Here is an 11,832-nt window from a genome sequence, read left to right as displayed (position 1 = left end):
TCAAAAGATGACAGAGATTACAAGAAAGTTGTTTAAGAAAACTGTGTGGCTCTTAGTTGGTCTTGCTTTCTTAGATATATAGAAATCAATTTTTGTACCGTTACAAGAGAGACTACAGTTACAAATTAATTACACAAGAAAATATAACAGCCATAAAAACACAATAAATTAATGGTTAAAATTAGGCCTAATACTAATTACAGCAGACCAGCCTAATAATCTATAGTTAATGTCCTGCTGACATTGACAATCCAAACTAGTGAGTGTGATTTCTTAGAGGAAGTATCTCGGGGATATTTTGGAGGACACAAGATTGTTAAATGCCAAGCCAATTGAAACTCCTATATATGGATCCCAATGTCAAATTTTTGCCAACTCAAGAGCTTAGTTTTAGAGAAATATGAGATTAGTTGGAAAATTGAATTACCTCACTTTCACATGTCCAGATATTTTGGGATGTTGTGATTCGCATACTAAGTATATCAAACGAGCTCCAAAAAAAGGTTTATTGTATTAAGACAAGGGTCATATACGAGTTGTAGGATACTAAGATGCAGATTGGGCAGGTTCTCCCCTGTTAGGCGATCCACCTCTGGGAATTGTATTTTCCTTAGTGATAACTTAATCCCCTGTTAGGAGATGAAGTGCAAAAGTAAAATATTGAGCCATAGGTATAGCTACTTGTGAACATATACAGCTCAAAAAATTGCTTCAAGACCTGAGATTTAGGGAATATTTCAAAGATGATACTTATTGATGACAATCAGGTTCCATGAGAGGACCAAACATATTGAGATTGAGCGTCATTTTACGAAGAGAAGATTTTATCCGGAGATATAAACACTAGATTCGTCAATTCAAATGATTAGTTCATTAACATTTTCACCAAGTCTTTGAGAGGTTTTCGAGTTAATTATATTTATAACAAGCTTGGTTCATATGGCATATATGTTAAAGCTTTAGGGAGTGTTAGATATCTTGTATTTATAATTATTAGGTAACATAATCAGGTAAATAGGAAAACTAGGATATTATGTATTTATGGTGCCTATTATATATAATGACCTCCGTTGTGTAGTTGAGACATGTGGATTCAGTCTAATGTCTCTACTCTCTCGGTTTCTCCTTATTCAACAAGTAGTACCCAAAAGCCACTTTGGGCCTTCACTAATCCACAGTTAAGCTAGGTAGATTACCCGAGAGGGTAAACTCTTTCCTCGATTGATTTTCCATTTATACGACTCAAACCTTAACTCAGAGGAAGCAAGCTCTTTGCCGCTCAAACCAACAGATCTTATGCAAGTTCTTCTATGGAAAAAATTATAAACCTCGAGAAATGTTGTAGTGCTTTTCCCAAAACCTACAAATATGAGTTTCTCATTAAGAGACTTGACAAACCAACACCTTTCTTAGGTCTAAAATAAACCTGACAACAAACCAAGCAGTCCCTTTTGGAATCATCCAAACCTGACCAAAGGAAATCCCTAAAAAAATGTTAGGTAGGCTGCCCGATATCCGTAAAATATAACAACTGTTCAATCTTGGGCAAGAGCTAAAGCTTTTGACTGATTCATATCAAACATATTAAGCGGAATTGTCAATTTTTACTTGAAATTGTCTTGGACCTATTATCCCCAGAAACTAGGTTTCCATCTGTAGGAACTTGTGATGAAGGTTGTGTTTGTGGTAGGTTGGGCAAAACTATTGAGCTAGATGGAACTAGTGCAGCTAAATCAGGTGGTTGATCTTTACCCACTGAAGGATTAGCCTACAAGGGGATCAAGAAAACATCTGATGACTACTAATGGCTAATAGGTTAACTAACAAGAAAAGAGACAGGAAGTGCCCACAAACTAACTACCAATGACTAATAGGTTAACTCTGAATAACAGAAGAGTGTTTTCTCCCCATAAGTTTTCAATACAAGTTACCTTAAAAAATATATTTTTACTCATCCCGCCCCCCAAATGGCCAACATACTTTTCCTGCAGGAAAAATGAATACAAAATCAGGGGTGTTCTGGGAGACGCTCCAAACGATCACCCCCTGGGTCGATCACATTGTCTCCTTAACCGGCCAAGACTAGGGACGATCAACCCCGACCGACCAACTAAGTAATTACGGATCAGTGACCGAGGCAAAGGCACGGAGCTCGAGGATGTACTAGGCACTCATGACCGCCTCGAACCACGCAATCCTACTCTCTATAAAAGCCAAGGCATGGAGAACTAAGGTACACATTATTTTATCTCATATCTAAGTCCCCTTAACCCACGTTCTAACTTGAGCGTCAGAGTGTCATCGCAGGGACCCCTCCCGGGCACGACGAACAATGGAGCACTACCAAGACCATCATTTCGCCACCCCCTCACCGGAGTTTCGCCGATTCCTCCTCTATCAACATCCCCTGGTCGGTTTTCCCCGATCAAGGGGGACGAAAACAAAATGTATGAACACAATAAGCACCAAATAACAGTGCATCATGGAAATTGAATATGAAGCTCATGAGTAACACAAAGAAAAAGCTGAGTCCCATAAGGAAAGATGATTCAAAGAGAAATCACCAAATAACAGTGCATCATGGAAATCTAGGTGCATGATCATGATAAGCAATGACAAAGCATATTGTCGTGACAGGGAAAACGAAGCACAGCCAGATGAAAAGCAAAGCTAGGAAATTCAAATTGAACATTTGAAAGCAAATAGGGTAGCGAAGAACACAAAAAAATAGCACCTTTAACCGCACAAGAAGTTGTTCCTGTTTTTTGTCAAAGATATATGGAATAAAACCCCAAGGGTTGCCAAATGGCACTTACAAACATGCGAGAATAAATCTCTAAGAGTGCATCTGCAATGCACAAAACATAAGAAAATGAAAGACTAAGCATGCACACTCAAGCTGACATATTCAGCATAGAAACATGATGTAAAAACCCTAAGGGCCAAACAGTGACCTCATAAAACCCAAAAACCAGAGAAACAAAATGACTTCTGAGCGAAAAGAAAAACAACTCCTTTGACAAGCTCTCCCAATAATACAACTTGACCAGCTCTGCAGGAGTTGTAAACAGTGCGACAGCAAGGAAGTCCATCTCGAACTAGGCGACACCGATGGGGTCAAATGAGAATCTCTGGGACCTGGGAGAGAAGAAGCTTCTAAAGACTCCATATATGCCTTAGTTGCAATAGTCTTGGCAAACAGAGGTATCCACCATGGCAGGGAGATGGCAAAGATGGTGAAAATGAAGGCACCACCGCAACTAGATCTGGGAGGAGCAGAGGGGAGTGGTGGTGGACGTCAGCCACAGAAAGTGGTTCGGTGGTGGTTGGTTGCTGAGACTGGCGGGAAATCTGTTGATGGGAGAAGAAGATGGCAGGTGGGTAGTCTCAGATCTGTACTTGCGGCGAGATGGCGGCTTAGAAAAGCTTTTGACGGTGAGAAGGCGGTGGTGATCCAGATCTGCAGCTGACAGTGGGGTGGTGGCGGAGTAGCAGGTCGGTGATGGAGAAAGAGGAATATGGTCGATGCTGCTTTAGATCTGCTGGTAAAAAGATGGGTGGATGGGTTGTGGTGAGCAAAATTGCGGAGGAAGGATGGTGGTGATGGAAGAAACAAGAGGAAAAGAGAAAAAAAAAACCCACTTATTTGGGTAAATAAACCACCTAGTGTGGTAGAAAACTCACCTAAAGTGAGAGAAACCCACCTAAAGTGAGAGAAACCCACCTCTTGTGGGATCAAAACTTACCATCAGCAGGAAAAGAATCTCCCTAATGGAGGAGAAGATCCCCCAAGGAGGAGAAGCAACAGATCTTGAGAAAACCCTAGCGCAGCTCTTTTTTTTTTTAGATGACGCTAAGAAGCTGTTCCTTTGAAAAGCACATTAATTTCTGCATAATGGAACATGCCCCATACCTTACAAGTTACAAGGTGTTTATTTTTTTTTGACAACTAGGTGTTGTTTTGGTCAACGGTTCATAGACTCAAGAAAAGGTGTTGGGCCAGGCCCAACAGAGAGCAAAGTGTTACCCAAATTATAATAAAGCCTAAGATAAACGCTTGATTTTATTATAGGCAAATATTAGTGGTTAATTGTTAGTAAGTAAGAAAAATCCCTTCAAATTTTCTTTCCAGGATTCGAACCCTGAACTTTCCCCTCCCCAGCCCTTATGTCCCCTAGCTCTTACCACTTGAGCTAACCCTCGGGGACAAGATAAACACTTGATGACTAGAGAATCTAACCATGTACATTATAGATCAAAAGAATCTAAACGGTAAATACTACGGTAGCATTTGGTGACGGAACGGAACAGAATGCTACTTGATGATTTTTAAATCTCTAAAAGCATAAGTTAATATATGTTAGACTACAATAATTAAAATCATTTTTTATCATCTCTCATCTTTCATGGACTGGGCGAGACCCCTGGGCCCTCGCCCAGGGTCGTTTGCCTAAGGGCGACGCACGAGCCAGGGAGTTGGGCCTCCCTAGAGAGGCCCAACCGGCCCACTTAGGACAGATAAGGACGCTAGGCCCAACCTTTAGTCTACAAATAGGGGACGGTTACCAATTGTAAGGGACTCTTGGCTCATTTATGAAATAACAAGATAGAAATTCAGTTACTCTTTCTCTCTCTAGCGGTTAGAACTTCTCTCTCTAAGAATTCATATCACTTTCCTCACACTTTAGGTACTATACCCCTACTCTATGTTCTTGGATAGAACATTTGGCGCCGTCTGTGGGGATCGGTAGATTTCAATTCCCGAACTACGTGGATCATGATTCAGTTGTGTGAAGCTCGTTTTTCTGTGCGATTTTTCTTCAGTTGTCTTGGTGGATCGTGACTTGGTTCCCACGTGATTGCAATTTGATTTCGAGAAGTTCGATTTTCTGTGATATTTTCCGCGATTCGAAGACTTTTGGTTGAATTCTCGGTTCATCAACAGAGCCTGATGGAGCCATCTCGCCAACGACGTAGCAAGAAACCGGAACGAAGCTGCGTTTCTTCCCCGCGCACCCCGAGGTTAGATAGATATCGCCGTGCAGAAGCACGCCATGCTCTGAGTGGCGACTTAAGATTGCAAAATGAGTGTCTGCAAGAGCAATTGAGGTACTATCACCTTTGGCAGTGGAATCAAGAGAAGGAGGAAGCTGAGGCTGCTGCCGAGGTTAAACCTTTCTCGGCGGTAATACGAGAGGTGACCGTACTGGACGGTATGACAAACCTCGTGTTGGAAAGGTACGACGGGAAAACCGATCCGAAGGATCATCTACTTCGTTTCAATGCAAAGATGGCGATGAGCTCGGTTTCTGACGCGGTAAAGTGTAGAATGCTTTCATCCACATTCCGTGGTGCAGCTATGGATTGGTTTATGGCTTTGCCTCAAGGATCCCTAGCCAGGTTCCGCTACCTCTCATCAAAATTCCTTGACCATTTCTCTGCGAGAGCGATCAAGGATCTGTTTGATATTCGGCAGGGGGAGCGTGAAAGCTTGAAACAGTATATAAACCGATACAGCGCCACGTTCGCGAGGTTCGAAGAATTGAAGCCACGCGTGTGCGTGTGCGCTTTCAAAGTTGGTTTGTCTCGAGGAAAGTTTAGCTGCGAATTGAGTAGGGAGCTAGCATTTTCAATGACGGAAGTCCGGGCCCGAGAGCAAGACTACATCTTAGAAGAGGAAATTGAGGCGCACAAGAGGAAGAACGAGAGGGCAGCGAAGGTGTCGCTAGCGAGGAAACGGATACAGGATGAGGAAGCGGGTCACGAGCAGAGGGTCAAGGAAGCTGGCCGATTTGTTAAGAAAAACTAGGGAGGGCTGCCCAGTTCGGGAAGAAAAAACGTAGGTGTAAGATCAAGTCTTGATCGAGTAGTACAACTCTATGTTTTGATGATTACAAGTTAACATTTGAGTATGAACAATTATGGTACTCTAACGTGTTTTTCTGAGTGTGCTATTTACAGGCTCTGACCTCAATTCAATCTCACACAAATCAGAAGCACTGTGCATAAAGAGTGACCCAAGCAACGCTTTCGCAACATCTATGTTCACTCTGAACAGTAGAAATGCTTCAGAAGATCTGAAGTTATACAAGCTCTGATATGGACTCAGTCACTTGAAGTTCTGAAGATGCAGAAGTTCTGACAAGCAAGAAACTCTGAAGGTTCAGATGTTCTGATGGTCTAGAAGACTCTGAAGATCCAGAAGCAAGATACTCTGAAGACCATGTACTTCCCTCGTTCAGAATCAGAAGATACAACGGTCAGAGGATCTGTGCTTTCCCTCAGACTCTGTTCAACCGGCTTCACAAGTTCCAACACTACACCAAAAAAAGGGCTTTTACAGCGCTTAATTTCGCCCTTTTACAGCGGTTTTGAGCGGGTTTGAACCGCTGTAGATCTCGCCGCTGTAAAAGACTTTACAGCGGTTCAAACCGCTGTAAAAGATCCCTTATTTACAGCGGTTTTGTATAATAACCGCTGTAAGTGAACATCTTTAATAGCGGTTTTATAATTAAAACCGCCGTAATTCGTCTCTCTATTACAGCGGTTTATTGTGGAACCGCTATAAAAAGTCTTTTTCTTTTATTCCTATATACCATCACCTACCATGCTAGTTCAGTCATAAAATCAACAATTTCTAAAGCATATCAACCACGTCCTTAACTTCACCTATCTCTAAATCATGAAATTACAAACTATTGTGTATTTTATTGTAAAGTACAGAATTGTAAAGTACAGAAAAAAGAAAGGGTAAAACTTACATGCAGTACCGCAGGTGCAGTACATGTTGTTGCCCAATCAGAATTTGACATATGGCTTTAATTTCTACAACTGTTGTCCCCGTTCAAATAAATTTGACGCCGTTAAGGAGAGAAAAAAAAAATTCACCTTTCAAACCGCTTAAAGGAAAAGTTGTAGCCCCCTCCCCCCGGTCCTGCTCTTCAATCCTTTCTCGAACCTTCTCAAAACTTTGAATACAAATTCTGTTGCATTGATCAAGGTACCAGACACTGTTGCAGGTTTCTTTCCATCAATGACTGCAGCAAGTCCTTGAATTTTCAAGATTTACTTGTTTACAAAATTGAAAAGGTTGATGTCACAGCAAGCACAAGTGAAGTGACCATGGTTTCCCCTGTTGCGAAAGTGGATCTAGAATTCAGTACTCTTTAATTTCAACTTCATGTCAATCAACATTGAATTGAATGGGATCGCTCTCTTATTAACCGGTGGATTTGGGATCCCTCAAACTAGAGCGACCCAATCTCAAATATTGGATTTGTTCCTGCACTTTTTATCCTCTGCATGAATGGTGAAAAAACAATGGTCGATGATAAACAGAAAGATAGTTAACAAAACGGAAAGGATAAGAGAAACGAAACAATAGCTAACTCAGAGTTAACAGAAATAATCACGGTTGAGTTACTAGATCTAATGTGCAATTAAAGTAACCTAGGTGTCACATTTTTATTGGAGAACAGTACCAACCATACATATGGTACTGTATCTAAGTTTTTCCCAAAAGAAATATGGAATACAGAAAAGTAACTAACCCATAAGCAAGTTTTTAACTGTTGTTAGCAAGTTTTTAAAGGAAGGGGAATCTATGCATGACATGAGAGAGCCCGTTTGGAGCAATTTATTGGCATTCAAGAGAATAAGCTATATTTCCTAGTTCATACCAATAGGTGTAATTTTCAATCGAGCAAAAGTTTCATGCTCTGGCTCTTTCCTCAAAATGTCAGCTGCTATTGGGTCGGGCTGAACACCTTGCAGATCACCAGAAACACTATGAGAACGGATCATACTTGAAGCAGTGATTGCCATCTGCTCTCCATTAGTATTAACATGATTAGGTAAAGTCTCGTATGGATTTTTACCTTCAGCCCCCTGCATGCATTTCAAAATCAATCTTAAAAGGTAATTCAATTTGTTTACCTTAGTGAATATAGAACACTGCATCATATTAGCACAGCTAAAAAGTATTGAGAGAAAAGCTAGAGTGATTGCAAGCCCAGCAGGAGAGGGAAGGGCAAGGAGGAGAAATTGGAGTCGCTGGCCTAGCACTTGCAACAGGAGATTTGGGAGAAGTTGGTCTTAAAATATTCCTCTTAAAGGAACCAGTATTCGTAGATTTTCCTGCGAGAAACATATCTTAGTCTGGAAAAAAAGTTGAGATTAACCCATATCTTAGTCTTCTATAACATCTTGTCATCTTCTTCTATCATGTTAACATCATAGAACATAACCAAAACAACAAAAAACAAAGCCAATAATAAAAATACACAAGAAAAAACAACAGAATCAATTCATTCCAACCCGTTTGAAATTGACTTCAATGTCTCTAATTACACTAAAAATGTGAAGTGAAAAATCCACACTCCTTAAGTGAGAAATCACAACTTGATACACATTCCAAGCTGCGGAAACAGATCAAAAAGAGATTAACACACAGCTGAACCAATTGAACACCAAAAATTTGCCAGATTATAGCTCAAGCTCAATACACAGTCACTGTGATAATCATTGAATCAACTCAATATCATCATAAAACCATGAGCACAACCATACCTTCACGGAGCGTGTGCAGCCGCGGAAGCCCAGCCGGAATCCCCTCAACGTGCATCAGCCCGTTCCTCTTCTCTTCCCCATCCAGCCCGCCGTCGATCGTCGTAACATCCGGCAGCCGATCACTCTTTCACAAAATTAAAGGAATAAAATAACTCTAGAATTGACAATAGAACAACATTGTGCTTTCCATTAAAAGACAATAAGGAAGAACAAGTACAGCCCCCACTAGAGCATAACCCAGCTACCACAAGTAAACACCATACTATACTTTCAAACAAACACATACCTATCTGTTCACCATTTAACATATTGGCAACCCTCTTAGCAACTATTTTATCGGTAAATTCGACCCATCTACACAATCACACAGAAAAACACAATGATCAAACTCAAAACTACTTTAGCCAACAATTTCAATCAGATATCAATCCAATTCCAATAACAACCTTCCAAATAAATTATAACAGGCTTAAATCAGAAACAAAGTAAACAAACAAACCTAACCTTCCACCACCGTGAGGGGCCAATGTGCAGGGGAGGAGGATGAAGAGGCGAGGCCTTCTCGCAAGGATGCGTTTGGAAGGCGTGGAGGAGAAATTGGAGTCGCTGGCCTTCCTCAGCGTTAACAGATCGAGGATGGAGAACCACTGACCTCAGTTCTGCGGCCAAGAACCTTGAGCCAAAGTGTTGGACTATGAAAAACAAGAGCGGCAGCGGCGCGCCAGGGACGGTGGCGGCACGATGGGGTGTAGGGGTTGAGAGAAGGAGCACAGCGGTTGAGAGAGACTGAGGTAGCACCATCGAGATAGAACGAAACTGATAAGGGTTTACGGGATTTGGGTAAAGTTATTGGGTTCTGCAATTTTACGAAATCAATTGATAAATATTAACAAATCGAAACAATAACATAAATCTTATCTGAGTCCAGTGGAAAGTGGTTTTGAAATAGCCTAAGGTATCCGGGTTCGAATCTCATATGAAACAAATTTAAAATCCAAGATTTATTTTTTACTTATCTTTTAAAGCGCTTACTTAAACGAACCGCTGTAAAAGCCTATCAACCGCTCCGTGTTTTTGTTTTTACAGCGGTTGAGACCTGAACCGCTCTTAATAGGGAACAATTTTACAGCGGTTTATTTAAGAAAACGCTGTAATAGCCCATCATCCGCTCCGTGTTTGTGTTTTTACAGAGGCTGCCACCTGAACCGCTGTAAAAGGGGCGCTGTAAAAGCCCTTTTCTGGTGTAGTGCAACATGAAGCATTCCCCTGATCAGAAGTCTCCTAGGTTTAAAGGTCAAGTCACTATCCAAGTACAAAAGCAAATGTACTATCCTGACGACCTACCTAACATTCTCAGCCACAACAGAAGCTGGAATTTCCAGAACTGCCCTCCAACGGTAGCATTTCCATGCAGCGTTCAAACCCTAATCCTTGGGGTATAAATAGAGGCTGAAGATTGAAAAAACCTATATTCAAAAACCTTCTAAGCATTCTTTCATCTGAATTCATTGTGTTTACTATTAGCTTTTCAGAAGCAAATCCTTTGCAAACATTCTTTCTTAAACAGTTGTTTAGTTACCTCTAGGAGATCAAGGTTGATCGGATCCTAGAGAAGACTAAGAGAGTGAATCTTAGTGTGAGCTAAGTCAGTGTAATTGTTAGTCACTTGTAGGTTTCAAGTGCAGTTGTAACACTTTACCTGATTAGTGGATTGCCTTAATTCTAAGAAGGAAGAAATCACCTTAACGGGTGGACTAAATTAGCTTGAGGGATTTATCAAGTGAACCAAGATAAAAATCCTTGTGTGCTTTTCTATCTCTTATCTTTAGCACTTAGTTCTCGAAAGATTGGTTAAAATCTTTAAGGTGGAAGTTTTATCTTGAAAACGTTATTCAAACCCCCCCTTTCTACCGTTTTTCATACCTTCAATTGGTATCAGAGCGCAAGTTCTGATTACCACACCTAACAGTGTTCAGTGCTCCGGGCCGGTGTGAAAAACAATGGCTACCACCAGTGAAACTCAAAGAGATGGTTACAATGCTAAGCCTCCCATGTTCGACGGTCAAAGGTTCGAATATTGGAAAGATAGACTTGAAAGTTTCTTTCTGGGTTTTGATGTAGATCTCTGGGATATTATTGTGGATGGCTATGAGCGTCCAACTGATGAAGAAGGCAAGAAGATCCCAAGGTCAGAGATGACTGCAGATCAAAAGAAGCTTTACTCGCAACATCACAAAGCTAGAGCAATTCTTCTAAGTGCTATTTCTTATGAAGAGTACCAGAAGATTACAGATCGTGAGTTTGCAAAAGGCATCTTTGAATCCCTGAAGATGTCTCATGAAGGAAACAAGAAAGTCAAAGAATCGAAGGCATTGTCTTTGATCCAAAAGCATGAATCCTTCATCATGGAGCCAAACGAGTCCATTGAAGAAATGTTTTCCAGATTTCAGTTGCTGGTAGCTGGAATACGACCTCTCAACAAGAGCTACACAACAAAAGATCATGTCATAAGGGTCATCAGAAGTCTTCCTGAAAGCTGGATGCCCTTGGTGACTTCAATAGAGCTCACAAGAGATGTTGAGCGTATGAGTTTAGAAGAACTCATCAGCATACTGAAGTGTCATGAGCTGAAGCGCTCAGAGATGCAAGATCTGAGGAAGAAGTCAATAGCCTTAAAATCCAAATCTGAGAAGGCTAGAGCAGAGAAGCCAAAAGCCCTTCAAGCTGAAGCAGAAGAATCTGAAGAAGCATGAGAAGATTCTGATGAAGGTGAGCTGACTCTGATCTCAAAAAGACTCAACCGTATCTGGAAGCACAGGCAGAACAAGTACAAAGGCTCTGGAAAGACCAAAGGAAAGTCTGAATCCTCAGGTCAGAAGAATTCCTCAATTAAGGAAGTCACATGCTTTGAGTGCAAGGAATCAGGGCACTACAAAAGTGACTGTCCAAAACTAAAGAAGGACAAGAGGCCAAAGAAGCTCTTCAAGACCAAGAAAAGTCTGATGGTGACTTTTGATGAATCAGAGTCAGAGGATGTTGACTCTGATGGTGAAGTCCAAGGACTCATGGCCATTGTCAAAGACAAAGGAGCAGAGTCAAAGAAAGCTGTTGACTCTGACTCATAATCAGAAGGAGATCCTAACTCAGACGATGAAAATGAGGTATTCGCTTCTTTCTCAACCTCTGAACTGAAACATGCTTTGTCTGACATTATGGATAAGTATAACTCTTTATTGTCTAAGCATAAGAAGTTGAAAAAGAACT

General features: G+C 41.1%; 1 protein-coding gene and 1 long non-coding RNA gene across 2 annotated transcripts; both read right to left on the bottom strand.

Moving 5' to 3' along the window:
• Positions 1 to 6,627: 6,627 nt before the first annotated feature.
• On the bottom strand, positions 6,628 to 8,012 carry LOC130731767 (AMP deaminase-like). The gene is made up of 2 exons (XM_057583994.1): positions 7,680 to 8,012; positions 6,628 to 7,298 (listed from the first exon to the last, which is right to left on the bottom strand). The coding sequence occupies exons 1-2, from the start codon at positions 7,960 to 7,962 to the stop codon at positions 7,264 to 7,266; spliced, it is 318 nt and encodes a 105-aa protein (XP_057439977.1). The 5' UTR covers positions 7,963 to 8,012; the 3' UTR covers positions 6,628 to 7,263.
• Positions 8,013 to 8,057: 45 nt separating this feature from the next.
• Positions 8,058 to 9,382, bottom strand: LOC130731766 (uncharacterized). Its single transcript, XR_009016817.1, has 4 exons — positions 9,073 to 9,382; positions 8,855 to 8,922; positions 8,569 to 8,692; positions 8,058 to 8,136 (listed from the first exon to the last, which is right to left on the bottom strand). It is a non-coding gene; the product is annotated as an uncharacterized LOC130731766 (long non-coding RNA).
• Between the last annotated feature and the right edge of the window lie 2,450 nt (positions 9,383 to 11,832).

The sequence above is a fragment of the Lotus japonicus genome, chromosome 1 (assembly GCF_012489685.1).
Source record: "Lotus japonicus ecotype B-129 chromosome 1, LjGifu_v1.2".
NCBI lineage: Eukaryota > Viridiplantae > Streptophyta > Magnoliopsida > Fabales > Fabaceae > Lotus > Lotus japonicus.
The sequence above is the reverse complement of the archived record's forward strand: the minus strand, read 5'-3'. Positions and strand labels throughout refer to the sequence as shown.

What these genes read in the sequence shown, in the direction of transcription:
- LOC130731767 (XM_057583994.1), bottom strand. Translation starts at nt 7,962, where the DNA reads ATGATGCAGTGTTCTATATTCACTAAGGTAAACAAATTGAATTACCTT. An exon ending in ATTGAAAATTACACCTATTG is followed by an intron (nt 7,299 to 7,679) that starts GTATGAACTAGG and finishes CCATTCATGCAG; the next exon opens with AGGATAAAAAGTGCAGGAAC.